At 43.0% G+C, this 23941-nt stretch overlaps 1 protein-coding gene across 1 annotated transcript; it reads left to right on the top strand.

The window, feature by feature from the left end:
- The first annotated feature begins 2307 nt into the window (after positions 1-2307).
- Positions 2308-22040, top strand: LOC128322956 (acidic mammalian chitinase-like). The gene is made up of 10 exons (XM_053245294.1): positions 2308-2372; positions 3512-3713; positions 5778-5834; positions 6672-6837; positions 9894-10018; positions 15018-15138; positions 15225-15410; positions 17296-17412; positions 18251-18386; positions 21735-22040. Exons 1-10 carry the CDS (start codon positions 2351-2353, stop codon positions 22031-22033), a joined length of 1431 nt encoding a protein of 476 aa, XP_053101269.1. The 5' UTR covers positions 2308-2350; the 3' UTR covers positions 22034-22040.
- Positions 22041-23941: the final 1901 nt, after the last annotated feature.

Here is a 23941-nt window from a genome sequence, read left to right as displayed (position 1 = left end):
CTTCTTCTGCACGATCCCCATCGTGCACTGCGTTCGTCAGGAAAGGCCCGTCTCTGGCTACCTTCAAGTCGGTTGGTGACCACTCAGGGACGGGCCTTCTCAGTTGTTGCTCTGAGACTTTGGAATGCGCTTCCCACTGACAGAAGACTCTCCCCATCCCTAGTGGTTTTTAAAAGAGCTCTGAAGACTCATCTTTTTAACCAGGCCTTTTAATCTTTTAACTTTTAACTTCTGTAATTTTAAATATTGTAAATTGTTTTTGTTTTTAGGCTGCTTTTTGGCATTTTAATTGATTATTATTATTATTATTATTATTATTATTTTGCATTTATATTCCGCTCTTCCTCCAAGGAGACCAGAGCGGTGTACTACATACTTAAGTTTCTCCTCACAACAACCCTGTGAAGTAGGTTAGGCTGAGAGAGAAGTGACTGGCCCAGAGTTTTTAATGTTTGGTGTTTTTGTATTGTTTTATTATTGTGAACCGCCCTGAGACTTTGGTTTGGGGCGGTATAGAAATGTATAAAATAAATAAATAAATAAAATAAATAATAAACATCTGGCTACCCACTTAGCAACATGTGGTGCAAAACTATAGTGATAGACCTATTCATAATAATGAAACAACCAAACTCACAACAGTATTTCCCTCAGGTCAGATTGGCTTGAGACACTGATATCATCTGTCTTCTTGACTTGCTTTAGTGATTGGAAACTGTGCTCAGCAGGCACCTTGGGATGGTGCACTTTGATCTTCCCTATTTTCTGCTTGTGGCACACTGTGGTCTGGATTATGTGGATTAAACTGTGGAGAGCTAATAACAGGAGGGTCCTGTCTTGCACCTGGGGCTTAGATATTATGACCTTTTGGCCTTTACTCGTTATATAATATTATGGAGTAGTCTTATGGATTCTGCCAAAAAAAAAATAGCAATAGCAATAGCAATAGCACTTACATTTATATACCGCTTTATAGCCGGAGCTCTCTAAGTGGTTTACAATGATTTAGCATATTGCCCCCAACATTCTGGGTACTCATTTTACCGACCTCGGAAGGATGGAAGGCTGAGTCAACCTTGAGCCCCTGGTCAGGATTGAACTTGTAACCTTCTGGTTACAGGGCGGCAGTTTTACCACTGCGCCACCAGGGGCTCTAATCACTGAAAAGAACCCAATCTGTTATGTTACTAATACATTATTTTTAAAAATTCTTATTATATTATTTTCGTTTCCAGGTCTGGCCGTTTTGCTGCAGTTGCAGCTGGGTAAGCCTCTTGCTACTTTTCTCTGTGCCTGTGTTGATGAGGTAAATGAAATACAGTTTTCTGTTGAATGGATATATGAAGGACACAAAGAATGTATCCTGCAGTACAGGAGCTGATTGTGAAGTATCAACAAATAAGCAAACTTTAACCTTAAATTTATTCAATACATCAAAAATGGACAACTAGGCAGCCAGTTCACACAATTGTAAACTGGGTAGGGCATGTAACCTACCCAGCTTTGGGAGCTGTGTGTGTTCCTGAATTTTGGTCATGTGTTAACAAAAACCTAGGTAGGAGGAGAGTTGAGTTATTGTCTACGAGTCAGGAGCTGGGTAGGACAGCTCTCCGTCCACCCTCGATACATTGATGGGTACAAGCGCTGGGAAGGATGAAGTCATCCTACCCAGTTCCTGGCTCGCAGATGATCACTCTCCCCTCCTCCTACCTAGGTTTTTGCTAATGCATGACCAAATAACAGGAGCATGTACAGCTCCCAAAGCTAGGTAGGATGCTTGTCCTACCCTATCTACTATTGTGTGAACTGCTCTATTATTTCCCACTCACTTTTATTAATCCACAGCATGGTACTGTTCCAAACAGTACCATAAAAATGTGAGGTACCCTTTCACTCAGAGTAGGAAACCCACCCATCATAATAGCCACATTTGCATGTAACATGAAACTGGAGATAAAGGAGCCTCTGGTTGAAATTTGTTACATCTGAATGTGGTTCAGATGGTAAATGGATCCACAGTTCCCCCTCCCTAGATTGCAATTTGTACCTTCAGTTTGTAGTGAACTTTGCCATCTTTAACTCCAGTTCTGTGGTGCCAGCGTTACATCTGAATGCAGCACTGCAATCTCACTAATCAGCAGCTGGAGTTGAGGGAGGAAACTCCTTCCTCGCTTCGGCTGCAATTGGCTGCCAACACTGTCCTTCATTCTAGAGAGAAGCCCATGCAGCCACTTCCCCCTCCACTCTGCAGTCTCTGTGACTGCAGTTCACCTCCTGTCTGTTACATGCGAATGTGGACCAAACAGTGGGGGGAAGGAGTAGTGGAACTACGGGTCCACATTTCATGTGAATGCAGCCTTTATATCTCCTGGGTAAACAGGAATCCTAGTTAACCTTAGCAATGGTTAACTTTAGTGCCACCTAACTGCTTAATGTAGTTAAGGAGAGAATTTGCTCCAGAAAAGGGAGGGACCGTGGGGATTCTGGGAAAGGGGCATGCACTACTGATTCTGGCTCTTAATTTATTAACTGTGGTTGACAGGGAGCCATCTAGCTCAATACATGAATTCCTGATATGATTCCTGATTTGACTCCTTGCTGCAAGGAAAATGACTTTGATTGGATAACTGGGCATTTTGGCTTGGATATGGGGAAGGGAGTTTGCTGCCAGGAGAGAAGAGCTGCAGCTTGCTCAGTGGTGGAGATTCAGTGGTGAATAGTGGAGGCACAGTAGTAGAGAAGCAGGCCTGGTGGATGACAAGAAAGGGGCGGAGAGAGAAGACTGGGCTGTTACTTCTGCTGTCAAAAGCCTGCCCTGTGGCTGCACTGCATTCCTAGCTAAGAAACTTGTGAAATAAAACACTACGTTACGTGCTGTGTGGATCCACAACTATAACTGCACACTTATCTTATAGTGGAAAAGCCATGCTTCAGCAGCATTAATGAGCGCTAGTGTGGAACAGGCCCAAGTGAGAGAATAAGCCCTCAATATTATTTGCATGACAAATTTTGAAGAGACAGAGGCCCTATTTGGGTGTTCCTTAGTAAAAGGTTGTACTACAAACAACCATCAAAAGTGGGGCCAGAAGTCTCGCCCTGGCCCTTCACTCACGGCCTCCTCTACGCCACTCACGGATAGGCTGGTCATCTTCCCCTGAAGTGGCAAATGCCATATCCACGATGGCAGGTACTTCCATGATGAGGAGGCTTCGGTGCCACAGCTTCCAGATCATGGAAGCACCTGCCACCACAGACATGCTGCTCTCCTCTTCAGATGAACACCAGCATATCTGTGAGTGGTGCAGGGGATGGGGAGAGTGAAGAGCAAGACTTCCGGCCCGGCTTTTTATGGCTGTATGTGAGTACCACCTTTTACAAAAAAGTCTGAATAGGGTAATAGATAGAACTAAACCTTTTCTAGATTAAAAAACTACCTACCGTTCTTGCCTGTCTTCAAAAAACAAACCATTTATTCCATCAGATTAACAATGTGTTTCTTTCTTCCATCAAGGCTCTGCGTATAAACTTGTGTGCTACTTCACTAACTGGTCTCAGTATAGGCCAGACCCTGTGCAATACTTCCCAGAGAACATTGATCCACATCTTTGCACCCACATTGTTTACGCCTTTGTAACTATGAAAGATAACCAGATAGCACCTTATGAATGGAATGATGAAGAGCTCTTCCCTCGGGTTATAGCATTGAAAAAGAGGTCAGAATTCTTAAGCCTATAAGGGTAGCACTCCTAGTTCTGCTTATAAAAATTCTCCACAACTTCCTGTGTGACTGAGGTAGCATTTGGTTCCTTTTCAACCATTTTGGAGGGATGGGGAATAAAAACACATTTTATTTAACAGCAACAATTCATCTCTAATATTGATATTAAGTGGTTCTTCAACATGACACTACAAATATCTTTGAACTTTTCATGTTATTTGTATGCATGTAAAGACAATCACTATTAAGTCAAATATATATTTATAGCCAGTGTTGGTTTACATTCAAAGGATAGATGTGACAAAAGCAAAAGGTGCCTTTGGTGTCATGTCTGAAAAAGCTGTTTGTCAGCAGCTTTTTTCTTGGGACTCTGATAATTTGCAGGGGTGCAAATCCCTGTCTCCATTATTACAAGTGGTGCATTGTTCACATCAGCTTCCATAAGCCAAGGAGTTGCTATCCAACAGAATGCAAGAGGACTGTAAGAGGAAGAGAGCTGGTCTTGTGGTAGCAAGCATGATTTGTCCCCTTAGCTAAGCAGGATCTGCCCTGGTTGCATATGAAAGGGAGACTAGAAATGTGAGCACTGTAAGATATTCCCCTTAGGGGATGGAACCGCTCTGGGAAGAGCATCTAGGTTCCACGTTCCTTCCCTGGCATTTCCAAGATAGGGCTGAGAGAGATTCCTACCTGCAACCTTGGAGAAGCCACTGCCAGTCTGTGTAGACAATACTGAGCGAGATGGACCTATGGTCTGACTCAGTATATGGCAGCTTCCTATGTTCCTGTTCCTACCACCTCACTGGATCTGGGCGAAGGTCCTTGGCTTGGCTGTTCCATAGCCACTTTCAGGACAAGAAGATCTTGAGAACAAGAATTCAGAACATTCAGAACAAGAAGATCTTGAGGAAAGTCTCTGGCTCTGAATGCTGTGTCCCGTCCATCTTGTTCCAGATAGCCTCGATAAAACTGAGAATGAGTGGAACCTCAGATACTACTCTGAGACCAGAAAGGCAATTGCAGCTTCTGTTGGGTGGGCCTGCACTGATGTAGCTTTCCCCAGCTTCTTCCCTGAATACAGATGCATTCAGGGCTGGGTGAACACTGAAGATAATAAAGCCTAAGGATGGGGAATGCTGCTGCTAAAGCTACTTCAGTTACATTCTTTCCCCTTGGGCAGTCCATTATTGTCCAATATTGAGAGTAATATGGAGGTAGCCCTTGTCCAAGAGTCACTTGTGTGCCAGAAGCATGCTATTGTATGACTGAACATAACACTGCCTGTACACTACACTACAAGACTAGTGTGATTTGTGTGTTTGCTTTCACTCTGTGTCAGGCATGTGGCTGCTGCCAGGTTGTCTCATCATGCCATATTGTTCCTGATGTGAGAGGTTCAGTGTGTCTCTCTATTCTTACTCTTACTTCTTGCCCAAGAGTGTGTAGACATCCTTAATTTTCTGAAGTGCTTTGCATGAAAAGGGTGCTATACAAATGAGGATATTATTATGGTTACTCCTTCATGTACCTGCATCTCTGGTATGCACATGTGGTGTCTACTGATCCCTGATTGGCAGCCTGTGGGCAATATGAAATAGTTTGTAAAGGGCATTGTATGAAGGTTCTTGCTTCACAGCAGAAGTGGAATGGCATTTCAGATTTCTTCTGCTAATCCAATTTTGTAATTCTATAGTTAAGGTGTAATTTATATCTGAAGTGGCTGTGGCAGAAGGGGAAGTTGCTCTTGTGTCTACATAAATAAGAATGTAATGTGTGCTATGTGAAGTGGGGGATTTCTTCTGTGTCAGATCTTTGGTCTTCAGTGTGGTGTTTCATATGTTGCATTATTCCTATGTATACCAATCACTTCAATATGGAATACTGAAGGGTGTTCAACACTGAACATCCTTCAGGTTGCCACTGTGAAGTCACATCTTATGATTTAAAAATGCAATACAAATATCTTCATTTTTCTTTAGCAATAAAGAAAATCACATTAGGGTTTATGAGCAGCAAAGTAACACTACTGTTTGTCCTGTGTCTTCTTTTTTCCTCACAGCAATCCCAACTTGGTTATATTACTGTCAATTGGAGGATGGAACTTTGGCACTGCATTGTGAGTTTTTCTGTTTACTTAATATTGGCATCATTGATAGTGAGAATATTTTTGACATCAACATACAACCTGATTTTATATTATTGTTCGTTGGATAGTGTACTCTGTGGCTACATTGCCTCCCCTTATTCTTCCTCCCACAAGCACCTCAGTTGCAGAGGGGAGGGGTTTTTTCTTCATTCTTTTCCTCCCCTTCCAGGACTTTTCTCTCAACTGGCTTCTTCCCTAGCAGCATCAATCATTACTCCTTCTGAGTTTTCCTTCCACCTCATCAGTGCTGCCCTGCCAGGATTTGAACAGTTCTGGGCATCCATAGCATTTTCATGAGAACCCTGACCTCCACATGAGATACCAAGGGAGTCTCATGAGATCCCCCCAGAACATTCTATTAAGCCCCACCCCATTGCCACCTCTATGACCACTCCTTTCATTCCCATGTGATCCTCACCCATTTAGAAACCTGCCCCACCTCAGGGCCTGGTGCAATGCTGTGGGGAAACATCTTTCTGATTTCTGATGCACTTTCTGATGCCTGACATCCTTACTCATGAATAGAGATCACACCCTTGTGAATAGACCATCAGCCTTTCTCATATTGACTTTGAAACTTAATTGTGAGTAAACAATGCATCCTTGCTTTATGAAGCAGATCGTCTCTAAGCACATGTTCAGCCACAGCCAACCTCTTGAAAGTCCTTATTACTGCAAAGTACAATTTAATGTTTCTGTTGAAATTGATGGGACTTGAAAGGGCTTAATCTGACTTGGTCATGCCCTAAAAATTGCTTTTGTATGTACTGAGAGAGAAATCATATTTAGGAGTGGACTCTTCCACAGGTTCACAATCATGGTCTCCACAAGTCAAAACCGCAAGACTTTCATCAACTCAGTGATTGCATATCTCTGTAAATATGACTTTGATGGGATTGACCTGGACATTGAATACCCAGGCTCTAGAGGCAGTCCCCCGGAGGACAAGCAGCGCTTTACCACCCTGGTTCAGGTGGGTATCTAACACAAGATAAATATGCCTTATGTCAACTAGATAACCCAGTTGCCCCAGTTATTTGCAAATATCATAGACATTTGCATCTATGTACATATGACTCCCCCCCGCAACATGGTACATAGCAGTAGGAAAGATATTTACAGCCATATACTCAATTTTGCATGAAGATTCAACATGAATATATGTTGTTGTACATCTGCTATTAGGAACTTTACTAAGTATTATGGTTTTTTTGGTAACACAAACTTGGCTTTAATTTAAATGAATGAATGGATAATTGGATAATTTCATGGAGGAGAGGTCTATTGATGGCTACTAGTCGGAGGGCTGTAGACCACCTCCAGCCTTGGGGTCGGGGTGCCTCTGGGTACCAGTTGCGGGGGAGTAACAGCAGGAGAGAGAGCATGCCCTCAACTCCTGCCTGTGGCTTCCAGCGGCATCTGGTGGGCCACTGTGCGAAATGGGATGCTGGACTAGATGGGCCTTGGGCCTGATCCAGCAGGGCTGTTCTTATGTTAATGAATGAATGAATGAAATTCATCAGTGACAGAACATTCTTAAAAGCTTAGGAAAAGAGAAAGCTATTTGGTGACTGACATCCTGACTAATACAGTGAGGAAGCAACGGGAGCTGCATCCTCACAGCAGGAGGTGGCTCAGCTCAGGTGGGGAGCTTCCCCACTGCCACTGTGCATGTGCATGTGGGGTGGGGAGGGGAGTGATTTTCAACTATTTTTCTGCCTCTGGAAGTGCTGTGTGCCTTCCAAAAATGTGCCTGAAGGCTGTGTGACCCTCAGGGACATATTTTTGGAAGGTACAGAGTACTTCTGGAGACAGAGAAGATCACTGAAAATTGCTACCCCTGCACATGTGTTGGCATAGCAGCAGTGGGAAACGTCTTTCCATGCAGAATGTGTCTTCCTGGCATATGAATACAAATATGATGAATATTTATATACCGCTTTTCAACAAAAGTTCCCAAAGCGGTTTACATAGATATAAACAAACAAAAACAACTAAGCTGATATTCTGATTAATGCATGTCCACACTGCCTTAGTCAGAATGTCAGCTAGTGTTTCTAGTAATACTGGCTTGCATTCTGTGCTCCACCAATGGAAGAGTGTGGCGCTGTGCACACGCTGCCTCTATGTGAGTCTAAACTGTGTCATTGATCCTAGCAAACAGGAGAGCCTCTCTGGCTGCTAAGTATTGCATCAGAGCTGCAGTTACACTGCTCCCATCATTCTCAATGGGAGAAGAGTTGCTGCAGCTTCTACACAATCCTTAGGAGCCATAGAATATCTCTGAGTTCCCTAGCAGTGATGATGCCATTTAAGCTCTTACAGAAACAGTACAGATGCCTTGCTCTTCCATTGGCAGGGTGCTCTGCCGTATGCAAGCCTATGTTGATCAAGGGAAGGATTTCAATGGAAGGATTCAAAGACACTGTTTACAATAGGGGTGTGCATTTTGGAATTTTCTTTTTTCGATTTGTATCCGAATCTAAACACCGCCGTTTTGTTTTGTACCCAAATTTTCTGAATCTGAATCAGCCCTGTTTTGCTTTGTAGCCGAGTTTTCCGAATCCGAATCTATTTGGATTTTTAAAAAGGGTCCCAGGGCAAAAAGAGTGGGTGGTGGTGGTAGTGTCCAATGGGTGGAAGCTACCACCCAAATTTCAAAGGAATTAGGCAAAGGGCTGATTTTTTGTGAATTTTTAAAGTTTACACATCTTTAAGAATTTTCCCATAGGGAAGAATGGGGATTCCAGCAAATGTATTGCTTCAAATCAAGGGGAAAGGGATGACCCACAGCGGAGTGTGGTGGGTGGTAGTGCCCAATGGGGGCAAGGAAACTTCCAGAATTATCTCAAAAGAATTAGGAACATAGGAAACTGCCATATACTGAGTCAGACCATTGGTCTATCTAGCTCACTATTGTCTTCACAGACTGGCAGTGGCTTCTCCAAGGTTGCAGGCAGGAATCTCTCTCAGCCCTATCTTGGAGAAGCCTGGGAGGGAACTTGAAACCTTCTGCTCTTCCTTCATCCCCTGAGGGGAATATCTTGCTGTGCTCACACATCAAGTCTCCCATTCATATGCAACCAGGGCAGATCCTGCTTAGCTATGGAGACAAGTCAAGCTCAGCCACAAGGCCAGTTCTCCTCTCCATTGGGCAAAGGGCTGATCTTTTGTGAATTGTTGAAGTTTGTGTGTCTTTTAAGATTTCTCCCATAGGGAATAATGGAGGTTTCAGCAGCCCCATAATTCCACTTGGGGGGCACTGGGGTTGCCCAGACTGAGGGGTTGTGTACTGCACATAGGGTGCCAACCACCTCCATACGCACAAGCCCTTGGGGTACTGGGTTTTGTGTTCCTGAGGTGTTCATTGTAGATTCTCTGGTAGCATATGAGATTTTCAGTGAAAAACAAGAATCCACTCTCATATGCTACCAGAGAATCTGCACTCAGAACACCACAGAAACAACAGAACCCAGCACCCCATGGGTTAGCAACCCTTCCCCTTGCCAATGTGGGATCAGTAAAGAGTGGCAAGAAGCAAAAGAGCCAATGGGGAACAAGGAGGGAATTGTCAGCAGGTCAGCCCATGATTTAGGTCACTGATCAGAAGGCTGGAAGGGTGGGAAATTCAAAGAGATGTCAAACACAAAATGGAGACTGACTCAGAGATCACCACAAAATGGAGGTCCGAAACAACAAAACGTTTTGTAGCCGAAACAGGGACGTTTTGTTTTGTATACAAAACTTTTGGATCTGGAAAATGGGTGTTTTGTTTTGTCTACAAAACACCTGAAACAAGCTGTTTTGGGTACAAAATGTTTTGTATCCGAAACGTTTCGCACATCCCTAGTTTACAAGAATTCCACCAGCACTGAAACCCTTCTAATCTGTTCACAGTCTACAGTTAACTTTACACTTTACCCATCAGTTTATTCACTTATCTTTTCAACAATAGGTTTTCAATATTCTTGGTTAAACATCAAACATTTGTTAATAAGCATCACTCATTATTCTCATTTCATACCCTAGGAAATGCGGGATGCCTTTAAAGAGCAAAATGTATGTACTAGAGAGTCTGAACTACTGATTGCAGCTGCAGTGTCTGCTGGTGTAGAAACTATAAATGCTGGCTATGAAATCCCTAAGTTAGGGAAGTAAGTAGACCTTTTGAAAACACAACATGACCTATACTATCATTGTACACTGAATATATGCCCTTTCACCTCAACACAACTCTGAGACATTTTACAACCCTTTACAACTAGAGAAAAAAATTACAGATTGTGATTCACATATCTCTACTACTGACTACTTAGTGATTTAAAATCTACTTAGTGATTTAAAATCACTTATATTAAGGTTATACAGGTAACTGAAGTTCTATGAGGGGTCTGGGGAGGGGAGAAGGGTGGAATTCTCAGTAACTGGACTGTGCTACAATTCCTAGGAATTGAAGCTGTGGTGGGGGGAATCTGTGATAACTAAAGTGGTAAAAACCAACCTGAGTGTATAGCATCCTGCCAACATGTCCTGATTTCCCCATTCAGGTGAATGGGAAAATAGGGACATGTGGGCAGCTATGGTGTACAGTATATCTATACCAGGCCTGCTCAACTTAGGCCACCCAGCTGTTTTTGACTACAACTTCCATCATCCCCAGCCACAGCGGCCAATAACCAGGGATTCGGAAACTTCAGTTAGTTCGGAAACTTCAGTTAGTTCAAAACACGGCAGCCAGACTGGTCTCTGGGGCAACTAAGAGAGATCATATTATGCCTGTTTTGAAACAGTTGCACTGGCGTATCTAGGGAAAATAGCGCCTAGGGCAAGCATTGAAATTGCGCCCCCTGTCCAAACATCTGACACCCATCTTTCAGATAACTTCACCATAATATCAGCTCAAAAATACAAGTCAAGCTTGTTAATCTTTTAATATTTCTAAAACTATTCAGCATGGACGTAGCCAGACCCAAAAATGCTGGAAAACTACAAATTTCAGTATGCTGGGGCTCATGAAATACCCAAATACTATGTGGAGGTGTACTTGGAAAACTAAAAAGAAGTGCCTGTCTAATTGTTTACTATGCATTGTAGCATCACTATTACATAAGTTTTAAAAATAAATGGAGAATTTGACTTTCCCCAGATACTCTTAAAATAATTAAAGGATATGCAGCGTAAACTGTGTTACTGCTTGGAATATATTCTAGTATTTCAGAAAGACAGTTAAAATGAGAGAAAGAGAGCAAGAAACTCCTAGTGGGCCTTAATACTAAGGATTTCACACTGATTCAAAGACAAACTCACCATTAATAGCCATATTATTAAGACATCACATTTAACTACTTATCACAAGAAGCAAAGTAAGAGCAAATGAATCTGATCCTAGCTCATAAGCTTCAGCTCAGTATTCACAAGCCTGATTCTCTGTACATAGTGCTAAACTGAGTATTTGTACAGTGATTTATATTAATTTTTTAAAAAAACTTTTGCTTGTAGCCCCTTCGAGGGGCTTCCTAAAGGCCATGGGGGGGGTCTGCAAAGGTTCCCCCTCCCCCCACTGGCCTCTAGGGCCTCACAGGGACCATTTGAGCATGTGCAGTGGCCATTTTTAAGAATAAATTTTTTAAAAGGCTGCTGAAAACAAAATGGCCACCACACATGCTCAAATGGCCTCTGCAAGGCCTGGCCTAGGGCCTCACAGAGGCCATTTGAGCATGTTCAGTGGCCATTTCATTTTTGGCAGCCATTAAAAAAAATTAATGTTAAGAAATGGCGCCCCCTTCAAGTGGCGCCCGGGGCATGTGCACTGCCTGCCCTACCCTAGATACGCCCCTGACTGGCTGCCAATATCTTTCCGGGCAAAATACAAAGTGCTGGTTATTACCTTTAAAGCCCTGAATGGCTTAGATCCAGGTTACCTTAGAGAGCGCCTTCTTATGCATGACCCCCACCGCACGTTAAGGTCATCTGAGGAGGTCCATCTCCAGTTACCACCGGTACGTCTGGTGGTGACTCAGAGGCGGGCCTTCTCTGTAGCCACTCCTGGACTGTGGAATGCACTCCCTACAGAAATCCATAATTTGAACCCTTTATTGGTTTTAGGAGAGCCCTTAAGACCTATCTATTTGGCCTGGCCTTCCAGGGTTTTTAGATTGTTGTAGGGGTTTTTTAATGTACCTGTTTTGGGGTTTTTAAAAACTGTTTTATTGTTTAACTGTTTTATGGTATTTTATATTTTTAATTGTTGATTGATTTTAACTGTCTTTGTTTTAACTGTCTTTGTTTTATTTGTAAACCATCCTGAGCCAATTTTGTATAAAAATTGAATAAATAATAAATTATTATTATTATTATTATGGGAGTTGTAGGCCAACATTTGCAGGAGGGCCAGAACTGAGCAGCTCTGATCTATACCCTGAACTTAGTATGGTTCATCGTGGTAAAGACAGGAGAAGCTTCTAAGAAGTAGGGTGCCAATATTGGTTTCCCTTCCAGGTCAAATAGCAGCCCCAGAAAGCTCCAGGATGGGTGGGTTGATTTTTGTTGGGATCATATGCAGGGGGAAAAGGTTCTTGATTGAACCCCCTGTGACTTCTGTTTAAAAAGGGGGGGGGGGAGTGGAGAGACATAAAGAAGAACAATGGCTGACATGCTGACTAAATTACTCCTGAATAGTCCTATTGAAATTTAAGTAGCCATCTAGGGTAACTCATGAGTAGTACTACTGAGCAACATAGGCTGGATGTCAGCCAGAGCATTTAATTTAATGGGTAGTTTGGCTCTAAGAGGATGTAGGGGCTCCTGAACCAACATGAATAACATGTGTGCATTCGCACTGGCTAACATACTGCTCAAGGGTATGCCAGCCCAGTAACGTTGCATTAATACTTGTGCAAATTACAGAAATGCCAAAACTGTGCAAATGATGTTTCATTAGAGTAAGCCCATCAGAAATAGGCTTGCTCTTGTGTAACACCATTTGTGCACCTTGCATACACACATTGTACCCAGAAACAGGAGTTATGGAGAAAATTGGGCCACAACTTTATTATGAAAAATAATGCAAGAAGATTGGCACTCCACCCCCAACAGTGCGGAAACCAGACCTGCTGCTACTATGCAAGTCCAACTTAAACACCTAGAGTGAAACACCTTGGCTCCAGGCAGCACCAAGCCTATGGACATTTGGTGCTCATCTTAATCCACCTAATGTTCAGGCACCTGCTGTAGGATTCACCATCCCCAAGCTCAGAGGCATAACTAGGGAAAACGGCGCCCGGGGCAAGCACTGAAATGGCGCCCCCCCACCGCGCCCCCCCTTAGGTTTTTCCTCACAAGCACCCGCCGCCGCCGCCGCCACCAAGCCAGGCCACTGACTGGCTGCCAGGCGCCAGCAAAGCAATGGGGGGGGCGCAGGCGGCGCGGAAGGGACCGCTTGTGGGGAAGGGGGCACCGACGCGCTCCCTTGACTGCTGCAGCACTGCTGCACTGAGCAGAAAACATTTGTATTAACAAATTTTTTAAAAATTTTTTTTAAAAAATTGGTCATGGCGGCACCCCCCACGTGACCAGAAAAGATGGCGCCTGGGGCACGTGCCCCCCCTGCCCCCCCTATAGTTACGCCTCTGCCCAAGCTGCCAAGACTTAGAGGGTGGTGATTCCAATTGCAGGCTGGAATAATCCATTAACCAGCACTTCCTGAGCTGCCAACCTCAGGGGACTGACAAGGACTCCTCCCCACACTAAATGCGTGCCTACAAGGTGTTCACCAAACCTAAATGACCCAAAATAAACTACACTGCACTTGCTCTTGTGCCCAAAATAGAGTCCTTTTCAGTTACTACAGACTGGTTCCTTCTGAGGCTTTTGGTTGGTTAGGTAAACTTAAAAATACTTGGTTACAAGAATACTTCAACAGCACCCTGAATGATACTTGGGCGGCATACAGTAAAATCTTTGTTATTTAGTTGCAAATAACAGATATTTAGGAAATGCAAAGCACATACCAAAGAAACAGAAATTCTAACACAAATTCTTACTAAAACACTTTTTCTTGCCCTCAACTTCTGAAGCCACTAGCCTTGGCTTCCTTTTTCCTTGAACTCACCAAACTCCTGATGAGAATCAAGCCTCCTGCAATCCTGTCTCTCCAGGATCTACAGTTGTCCTGCTGTAGCAAAACTCCATTGCCCCATGTTCACCTGCGCTCCTCCAGCTCAGAACTTCTTTTCTTCTTCCCAAAATTCCCAGTAACAGCTCTCTAGATCCCCCACCCCCACATGCCAAACTGATTGGTTGAGGTCAGGAGTTCACCAGCCTGTCAGACAAGACAAGGGTTCACTTCCTGTTAACTCTTTAGAGGGAGGGGAGACTGGTCACTACAAATATATTTAAAAGATTTCTGAGAACCAGGCTTCCACAATGCATATGGATTCCTCAAATTACAAGAATTGGTAGTTTTATTTAAACAAATGGGGCTTCCAAGCAAATGTGTCTAGGATCAGGATTAGAAACACACACCCTTCCTATAAAAAGATTCTGGGCACATTGCTAGGTGTTTGTGTGGGGAGTGGTGTCAGGGGGAAGCATACAGTCTGAAGTAAATCCCAATGAAATCAGTTGGATTTACTCCCACAGCATAGCTAGGATTGGGCTGTTTGGTTGCAATTCTGTGCATACTTATTTGGGATTAAGCTTAATTGAACACAGTGGCTGACATCTTGACTAATGAAGCCCACATCTGAGGCTCTTTGGGAACGCACCCCAGTCCTGCAGGACTGAGGGAGTTGCTCTTGTGAACAAAACTAAGACTTCCAAGCACTGCTCCTGGAAATATTCTGCAAAATCAAAATGTCAGTGACTTTGTTAGTTTATGTCGGGATGTCATTCAAGACATGCAGTTCAATCCTGTGTATCAAAAGCAAGGCCTGCTGGGTTCAGTGGAACTTAATTCCAAGTAAGCAGAGTGAAGAAATGACCACATACATAAGATTCAGAGCTGGCCGTTTTAAACAAATGCCATATTTGATTGGTAGCATTTTAGCTCATTTGTCTATGAGAACAAAGAGTGACACAGTGGACAACACGGTGGTTGAATCTGGTGTTTGGAGTGCCACTGCTTACTAACTGTTTTTTATTGAATTACTTCAGACTTATGGATTTCATCAGTGTGATGACGTATGATTTCCATGGTGACTGGGATACTTCCACAGGATGCAACAGCCCCTTGTACACAGGCCCTGAATGGTGTGAAGTTGACATTTTCAACTGTGTAAGTGAAGAAAACCACACCCCTTTCTCATTTTTTCAGTAAGTGGAAACTATATTGTACAATATTTTTCTATTATGTTTTGGCAGAAATATGCTATGGAGTATTGGAGGGACCAAGGTGCCCCAGCTGAGAAGCTCCTCATGGGATTCCCCACCTATGGACGCTCCTTCAGGCTAAGTAGTTCCAGTAACACAGGTCTCTGTGCTTCAGTCTCTGGGGCTGGGCCCCCAGGACCATATACTGAGGAAGCTGGATATTGGGCTTACTTTGAGGTATGAAGCCTGAGAACATGATATGATAATTATATATTTCATAGTTATGTATAGAAGAAATTGAGGATGGCTGCTGTTACTTACAATATTTAATGCTAATCCTCTTTCTCTTTTTGTCGTAAGTCAGTGAGGCTATTCACATGCACTAAGGGAGCCCAGCCCAGATTTTGCTGCATGTGAGAACCGCTGGGAGATGCAGGCCCTCTTAAGTAGGGATGTGCATGGAACTGGCAGTGGGGTGGTGGCGGTGGCTCGAAGGTGGGGGATACCTTTATGGGCGGGGGAGGGTGCTCTTACCCCCCTGACATTTTCCCCGCCGGCGCTACACTTCGAAAGGGTCAGGCGGGGCAGCAGTGTACCTCCCAGCCACCCCATTGCCTCATCAGACCGGAAATGACAGGAAGTACCCAACATGTGTGTGTATGTCAGGTGCGCACACAGGTCGTGCTTGCTTGTTCACACATTGTTTACTTCCTGTCACTTCCTGTCATGAGGCAACAGGAGGTATGCTGCTGCTCCACTGGACTCTTTTGAAGTGTAGTGCCAGTGGGGGAAATGTGGCGGGGGGGAGAGCATCCTCCCCCACCCTTAAATGTATCCCCCTGCCTTTGAACCCGTCAAACCGCCAGTAGTTCGAACCTGTCCAGAGGCCCATAAATGGGCACATCCCTACTCTTAAGTTGCCCGCTGCTTAACCAAGGGAAAGAATGTGTGCACTCATACCATGCTCACACCTACTCATGGCGGCTGGGTCAAGAGAGCAATGTATCATTTGAGCCAGGCTGCCAGCCCATTGTGTGAAGAAGTACTTCCTTTTTCAATCCTGAACTTACTGCCAATGAACTTGGTTGGATGACTCCAAGTTCTTGTATTATGAGGGAAGATGAAAGATTTCCCTCTATCTGCTCACGATACCATCCATGATATTATAAATCTCTGTCACTTAAAAACAAACCAAAACACCCAAACTCTTTTTTTGGCTTGCTTTCTGAAGGGTAGTAGGATTAGGAGATCAGCATGTCTGTATGTACACCTCTAATAACTTTTCTGTTTATATTACAGTACAAACCAGAATAATATTACATGGGAGGGAATCATAGGAGATCTTGACAGAATTATTTTTATTATTAGCTGTCACCCTGAAAATGTGACCAGGACATTGAAAGAAGTGGAAAGAAAGCTTCATTCATTTTATTGAGAACTTCCTGTTTTAAACCTAAGAAGTTCCTAACGCTATCACCAGCCAGGTTCTGACCAACCTTTTGTTCAATGGTAGCAACCTCAGACCCTTGATAAAGTACAATTGTGAGTGATTGGGGTGCTGTAAAGACCAGAATGATTTTTCTCTTGCAAGAGAGCAAGATTTAAGGTTTAAGAAGGATTTAAGAAGGTTACAAGTTCGATCCTGACCAGGGGCTCAAGGTTGACTCAGCCTTCCATCCTTCCGAGGTCGGTAAAATGAGTACCCAGAATGTTGGGGGGCAATATGCTAAAATCATTGTAAACCGCTTAGAGAGCTCCGGCTATAAAGCGGTATATAAATGTAAGTGCTATTGCTATTGCTATTGCTATTGCTATTTCTTACTGTAGTCACAGATGTCAGATACACTCCTATATAACAGGAGATGAATTATTCCTAGAAACATGGGCCTCCCATAGCCTGGACTCTGATTCAGGAGTGCCATATTCTACAATGCCTTTTCATTCGGAAAGAGGAGGATCCCCCAGAAGTTGTGAAGAAGAGGATGCCCCACCATTTTGGATGTGGGAGGGCAGGAAGATGTGGATACTGAACAGCCAGGGGGTTCTCTTGGTTGCACATAAAATGAGCACCTGTTTCAAGGTATCTCTGGACCACTGCATTAATATCTTGCCCTTTTTACAGATTTGCACCTTCCTAAAGGATGCTCAGGTGGAATGGCTGGATTCTCAGCATTCCCCATATGCCTACAAGGACGACGTATGGTTGACATATGACAATATTTGTAGCTACAGACACAAAGTAAGACCTTTTTTTATTTTTTAAGATTATTAATATTTTACTTCTAAAATTAAAATATTGGTGTCCTCTAGAGCCTGTTTCACATTGTCAGCATTTAAGCGGTACTATTAGGAAGACTGAAAGTTTCCATCTAACCACCCACGACACAATTTATCATTTTATAAACACCCTTCATGCTCTTCTTTCCTTAATCTTCTGTTTTGATTGATTTATTTTTATTTTTATACATTTATTTATTTTACATTTATATCCCGCTTTTCCTCCAAGGAGCTCAGAGTAGTTTTATTTTTTTAAGCTTATCTTCTTTGGTAAGCTAACAAGCCCCCAAACACCCTGTTCTAAAGATCTAAAGAGAGGCCAATAGCTATGACAACTATTTTAAATAATCAATCAATCAATCAATCAATCAATCAATCACTTTTTATAGCGTAACTAGCCTTGAGTACCCGTTATTGCTCGGGCTTATGGTGCGAGTTTCTCTTTGTTATTGCATCCATATCCATTTTGTGGATATACCCGTTGTATATCCTTCTGTCTGTGCGAGGTGGTTGTTGGGGTTCACGGGTACCCTACGTTACTTGTAGGGTCCTAGGAAGTCACTTTGCCAAGTTTGGTCCCAATAGCTCAGAGGGTGTGGGAATGTATAGCGAACAGACAGACAAATGGACATTTAGTTTTATATAGATAGACAGATAATATACTGTTGCTGAGCTGATCTATGGTCCACTGCTGCCTATTGTTTGGGCAGCTCCAATGCATGTGTTCACATATGACAAGGAAATGGAAGATGTTGTCAAGTTTAAAAAAAAACAAAACCCTTAAAAATATATATTTTTAGGCCAAATACCTGAAAGAGAACAATTTTGGAGGAGCCATGGTCTGGGCCATTGACTTGGATGACTACCTTGGTACTTTCTGTAATGAAGGAAAAAACCCTTTAATAAGTGAGCTGAAGAGATTGCTTGAAACAAATGGTAAGAAATGGTAATAGAGAACCTATAGTTTAAATAATTAGGAAAAACAATAACTTTCCAAGGATTAAGATTAAGCAAAAGGGCTTGAATTCTGAATAATATGAATTGCTGGTGCACTTTTGCTGGCCTCCCATCCCAATTCTCATGAACATGACCACCTACCAGGGAATGGTGCCTTTATTATGGCAGGGAATGGCGCCTCTACAGGGGGGAAGTAGAGAACCTTCGGTCTTGTATTAGCAGTCATTGCACTACCAGAACCTCTGTTTTCCCCTTTACTGTGCTATCTCTCTTTCAGACATTCTTATGTTCTTATAAGAACATAAGAACAGCCCTGCTGGATCAGGCCCAAGGCCCATCTAGTCTAGCATTCTGCTTCACACAGTGGCCCACCAGATGCTGCTGGAAGCCCACAGGCAGCAGCTGAGGGCATGCCCTCTCTCCTGCTGTTACTCCCCTGCAGCTGGTACTGCCTTTGAGGCTGGAGGTAGCCTATAGCCCTCTGACTAGTAGCTGATGATAGAGATCTCCCCCATAAAGTTATACAAACCCCTCTTAAAGCCATCCAGGTTGTTGGCTGTCACCACATCTTGTGGCAGAGAATTCCACAAGCTGATTATGCGTTGTGTGAAAAACTACTTCCGTTTGCTGGTCCTAGATTTCCTGGCAATCCATTTCATGGGATGACCCCTGGTTCTAGTGTTATGTGAGAGGGAGAAGAATTTCTCTCTATCCACTTTCTCCACACCATGCATGATTTTATAGAACTCTATCATGTCTCCCCGCAGTCATCTTTTTTCTAAACTAAATAGCCCCAGGTGTTGTAGCCTTGCCTCATAAGAAAGGTGCTGTAGACCCCTGATCATCTTGGTTGCCCTCTTCTGCACCTTTTCCAGTTCTGCAATGTCCTTTTTTATATGTGGTGACCAGAATTGTACGCAGTACTCCAGGTGTGGCCGCACCATTGTTTTGTATAAGGGCATTATAATATCAGCCGTTTTATTTTCAATCCCCTTCCGAATGATCCCTAGCATGGAATTGGCCTTTTTCACAGCTGTCGCACATTGAGTCGATACTTTCAACGAACTGTCTACCACAACCCCAAGATCCCTCTCCTGGTCAGTCACAGACAGCTCAGACCCCATCAGCGTATACTTGAAGTTGGGTTTTTTTTTGTCCCAATGTGCATCACTTTACACTTGCCAACATCTAATCACATTTGCCACTTTGTCGCCCACTCCCCCAGTTTGGAGAGATCCTTTTGGAGCTCCTCACAACCCGTTTTGGATTTCAGTACCGTAAATAGTTTGCTATCATCTGCCAATTTGGCCACCACGCTGCTTACCCCTACTTCTAGATCATTTATGAATAAATTAAAAAGAACCAGTCCCAGTACTACAGATCCCTGGGGGACCCCACTTCTTACTTCCCTCCATTGTGAAAACTCTCCATTTATACCTATCTTCTGTTTCCTGTCTTTCAACCAGTTAGCAATCCACACATGTACTTGTCCCCTTATCCCATGACTGCTAAGTTTTCTCACGAGTTTTTGATGAGGAATGTTGTCGAAAGCTTTTTTAAAGTCCAGGTATATTATGTCAACTGGATCACCTTTATCCACACACTTGTTGATACTCTCAAAGAGCTCCAAAAGGTTGGTGAGACAAGATTTCCCTTTACAAAAGCCATGCTGGTTCTCTCCCAGCAGGGCCTGTTCTTCTATGTGCTTTACAATTTTATCCTTGAGGATGCTTTCCATCAATTTGCCTGGAATGGATGTTAAGCTAACCGGCCTGTAATTTCCCGGATCACCCCTGGATCCCTTTTTGAAAATCAGTGTTACATTTGCTACTTTCCAGTCCTCTGGTACAGAGCCTGATTGCAGGGATAAGTTATATATTTTAGCAAGGAGGTAGGCATTTTCACATTTGAGTTCTCTGAGGACTCGGATGGATGCCATCTGGCCCTGGCGATTTGTTAATGTTAGTTTTTAGTTTTTCCAGACAGACAGACTCCAGAAGGGAAAGGGATGAATAAAACAGAACAATCATTCCACTAACCAATGATGTTCTTTTTATTGCTGTCCTCTAGGGGTGTCATAAGAAATGGAGTCAGAAGTGCTTCCCTGGGTGGCCACTCCTGCTTGATTTAAATAATAAAAAATTAATAATTTCTACAAGCAGACTTAGAGCAGGCAGCACGGCCCACCTTCCTTGAGTGCTCTGTCCATGCAGATTCTGCTTTCACACATTCATGTTTTCAAAACATTTGTTGATGAGCTTTTTCTGGTTGTTTGGCAGAGCAGCTGCTGCATGTGGTGAATTAATATTATTAATCTTATTTTCTGGGTGCTCTCTCTGAGTTCTTATGGTTTGTAACCTGTTGGAATTGGCAAGGTTCTGGTGCTCAGGTTTGTGGTCCATGGTTTTGATAACCTGTATTTTTAAATCATTCCTTGCAATTGATTTCCCAGGTAGTTATATCTCCTAAAATTATTAATTCAAAAGGTTCAGAACTTCAAAACTCATGCTAAATTATTGAGAATTAAATATCAAACTACTCTTCAGTTTTTCATGTATTGTGTTAAAACTGTGGACTTTTTTGTTGTGCTTGTGAGGCTGATGCACTATTATTGGTGGTTGGATGGTGATTTGGCAGGTTTAATTGTAGACTGTGACTTTGGTTGTTGCTTGCCTTTTTATTATGATTTTCTTGTTATGCTTTAATAATATTTTGCTGAGATTTTTCTGATCATGAGACACTTTGAGTTACCTTTGGTGAGAAAGTAGGATAATTTTTGTTTAAAAAGATGAATCCCACAACTGCAGTTTTTGCTTTTCATAAACTGTAAGGGCTTAGGTGAAGAGAGAAGAATGAGGATGCAGGTCAGGAGCCATCTTGGCTCAGGTTGAGACTCTGTGTACCACTGCCCCTTGTGGCTGCTTTCTGCACTACAGCAGTCTTTGAACCCTCAAGCCCGAGGCCATTCAGCAAGACTGATGATTGGCTCCCTTAGCAACAGGAAGTACGTAAGAGCTTCCTGTCTGAAGTAAGCTTTATTTCAGTATCAAGATTACTCGGGCCTTTAATGCTGCTGGTTACCACTGTCTCTTTGTTTGTCTTGATTCTGATTGGTTTCCGACTCCTGATTTGTCAATTTCTGACCTCTAGTTTTGGCTCTGACCCCAGCTTTGTTCCCCAAATCAAGTTCCTGCTTGTCTTCCCAGCAGTCCCAGTCCCAGCTTTGGACCCTGCATGCTCCAAAGGCTGGCCCATGACCCAGCCCCAACAAAGCCACAGCTGTTAGTCCTAGAATTAATTTTTAAAAGTTGTTCACTTTCATTTCAGATCCCATTGAGCCAAATTGCCCTGAAAAGGTTGATCCTCCAGTTACTCCTCCAGTTGATCCTTCAGTTACTCCTCCGGTTGATCCCACTGTTACTCCTTCGGTTGATCCTACTGTTACCTCTCCGGGGGACTCAGGAGGAGATGAAAACTTTTGTGTTGGAAAGACTGATGGCATCCATGCTGACCCAAAAGACAATACAAAATTCTACATGTGTGTGGGAAATCGCACTTTCCACTTGAGCTGTGCAGCTGGCCTAGTCTTCAACGACAATTGCAAGTGCTGCAGCTGGTCACAATAATAGTAACACCACATAGAACAAGTATTTATGACCATGCTCACTGTAGCACTCCCCTGTTTTCCTAAATAAAATTGAGAAGCAGACCTGTTGTTGCATTTAATAAGAAAATAGTCTTTGCCATTATTCAGTCATGTACATCTAGCATTTGAGATGCATTTATAATGAAAAATATTATTAAATATTAGGGCTGTGCAGCAGGACAAAGATTCAGTTCAGAAATTGCTGTGGAACTTTGGATGGAAGGAAGATCCATTGGATTTGGCATGTTGGAATACCATTGTGTTTTGTTTTGGATTGATTCAGAAGTGTGGTTTTGATTCAGAACTGAAGCTTTGCCCATAGACAATCATGGAAAATCACTACAATGCCTATAATGTTTTAATTTCTTGGCAGAATGGGATGAAAATAGCAGGTGTAGAATCTTGGGAGAGCATGAAGTCCCCCCCCGCCCCGCTCCATCCCCACACTGCAGAGGAATAGCTCCAGTAGTTTCCATGCAGGCATACTTTAAAGTTTGAAATTTGCATTTGATAGCTATCAAATCAGAGCTGAGAGCTTGTGTCAATGAGAAATCACTAAAAACACCCACAACTGCATTGTTTCTTGGCAGAATTGCATGAAAATTGCAGGCATAGTAGAAAATACTAGGGATGTGCGAAACGTTTCGGATACAAAACGTTTTGTACCCAAAACAGCCTGTTTCGGGTGTTTTGTAGACAAAACAAAACACCCATTTTCCAGATCCAAAAGTTTTGTATACAAAACAAAACGTCCCTGTTTCGGCTACAAAACGTTTTGTTGTTTCGGACCTCCATTTTGTGGTGATCTCTGAGTCAGTCTCCATTTTGTGTTTGACATCTCTTTGAATTTCCCACCCTTCCAGCCTTCTGATCAGTGACCTAAATCATGGGCTGACCTGCTGACAATTCCCTCCTTGTTCCTCATTGGCTCTTTTGCTTCTTGCCACTCTTTACTGACCCCACATTGGCCAGGGGAAGGATTGCTAACCCATGGGGTGGTGGGTTCTGTTGATTCTGTGGTGTTCTGAGTGTAGATTTTCTGGTAGCATATGAGAGTGGATTCTTGTTTTTCACTGAAAATCTCATATGCTACCAGAGAATCTACAATGAACACCTCAGAAACAACAAAACCCAGTACCCCACGGGCTTGTGGGTATGGGGGTGGTTGGCACCCTATGTGCACTACACAACCCCTCAGTCTGGGCAACCCCAGTGCCCCCCAAGTGGAATTATGGGGCTGCTGAAACCAAAACCTGCATTATTCCCTATGGGAGAAATCTTAGCCACATAAACTTCATCAAATCACAAAAGATCAACCCTTTGCCCAATTTCTTTGAAATAATTCTGGAAGTTTCCTTGCCCCCATTGGGCACTACCACCCACCACACTCTGCTCTGGGTCATCCCTTTTCCCTTGATTTGAAGCAATACATTCGCTGGAATCTCCATTATTCCCTATGGGAAAATTCTTAAAGATGTGTAAACTTAAAAAATTCACAAAAAATCATCCCTTTGCCTAATTCCTTTGAGATTTGGCTGCTAGCTTCCACTCATTGGACACTACCACCACCACCCACTCTTTTTGCCCTGGGACCCTTTTAAAAAATCCAAATCGATACGGATTCGGATTCAGAAAATTCGGCTACAAAACAAAACGGCTGATTTGGATTCAGAAAATTTGGGTACAAAACAAAACGGGGGTGTTTCGATTCGGATACAAATCAAAACAAGAAAATTCCAAAATGCACACCCCTAGAAAATACCAGAAGTGGTTGAGGATCCATAGTTCCAGTGGTTTCTATGCAAATACACTTTTAAAATTTGAGGTCACACCCCCATAACTTTTTCATTTCTTTGAAAAATAGGGTCAAAATTGCAGGTGTGGTAGA

This window comes from Hemicordylus capensis, chromosome 4 (assembly GCF_027244095.1).
Source record: "Hemicordylus capensis ecotype Gifberg chromosome 4, rHemCap1.1.pri, whole genome shotgun sequence".
In the NCBI taxonomy this organism is placed as follows: domain Eukaryota; kingdom Metazoa; phylum Chordata; class Lepidosauria; order Squamata; family Cordylidae; genus Hemicordylus; species Hemicordylus capensis.
The sequence above is the reverse complement of the archived record's forward strand: the minus strand, read 5'-3'. Positions and strand labels throughout refer to the sequence as shown.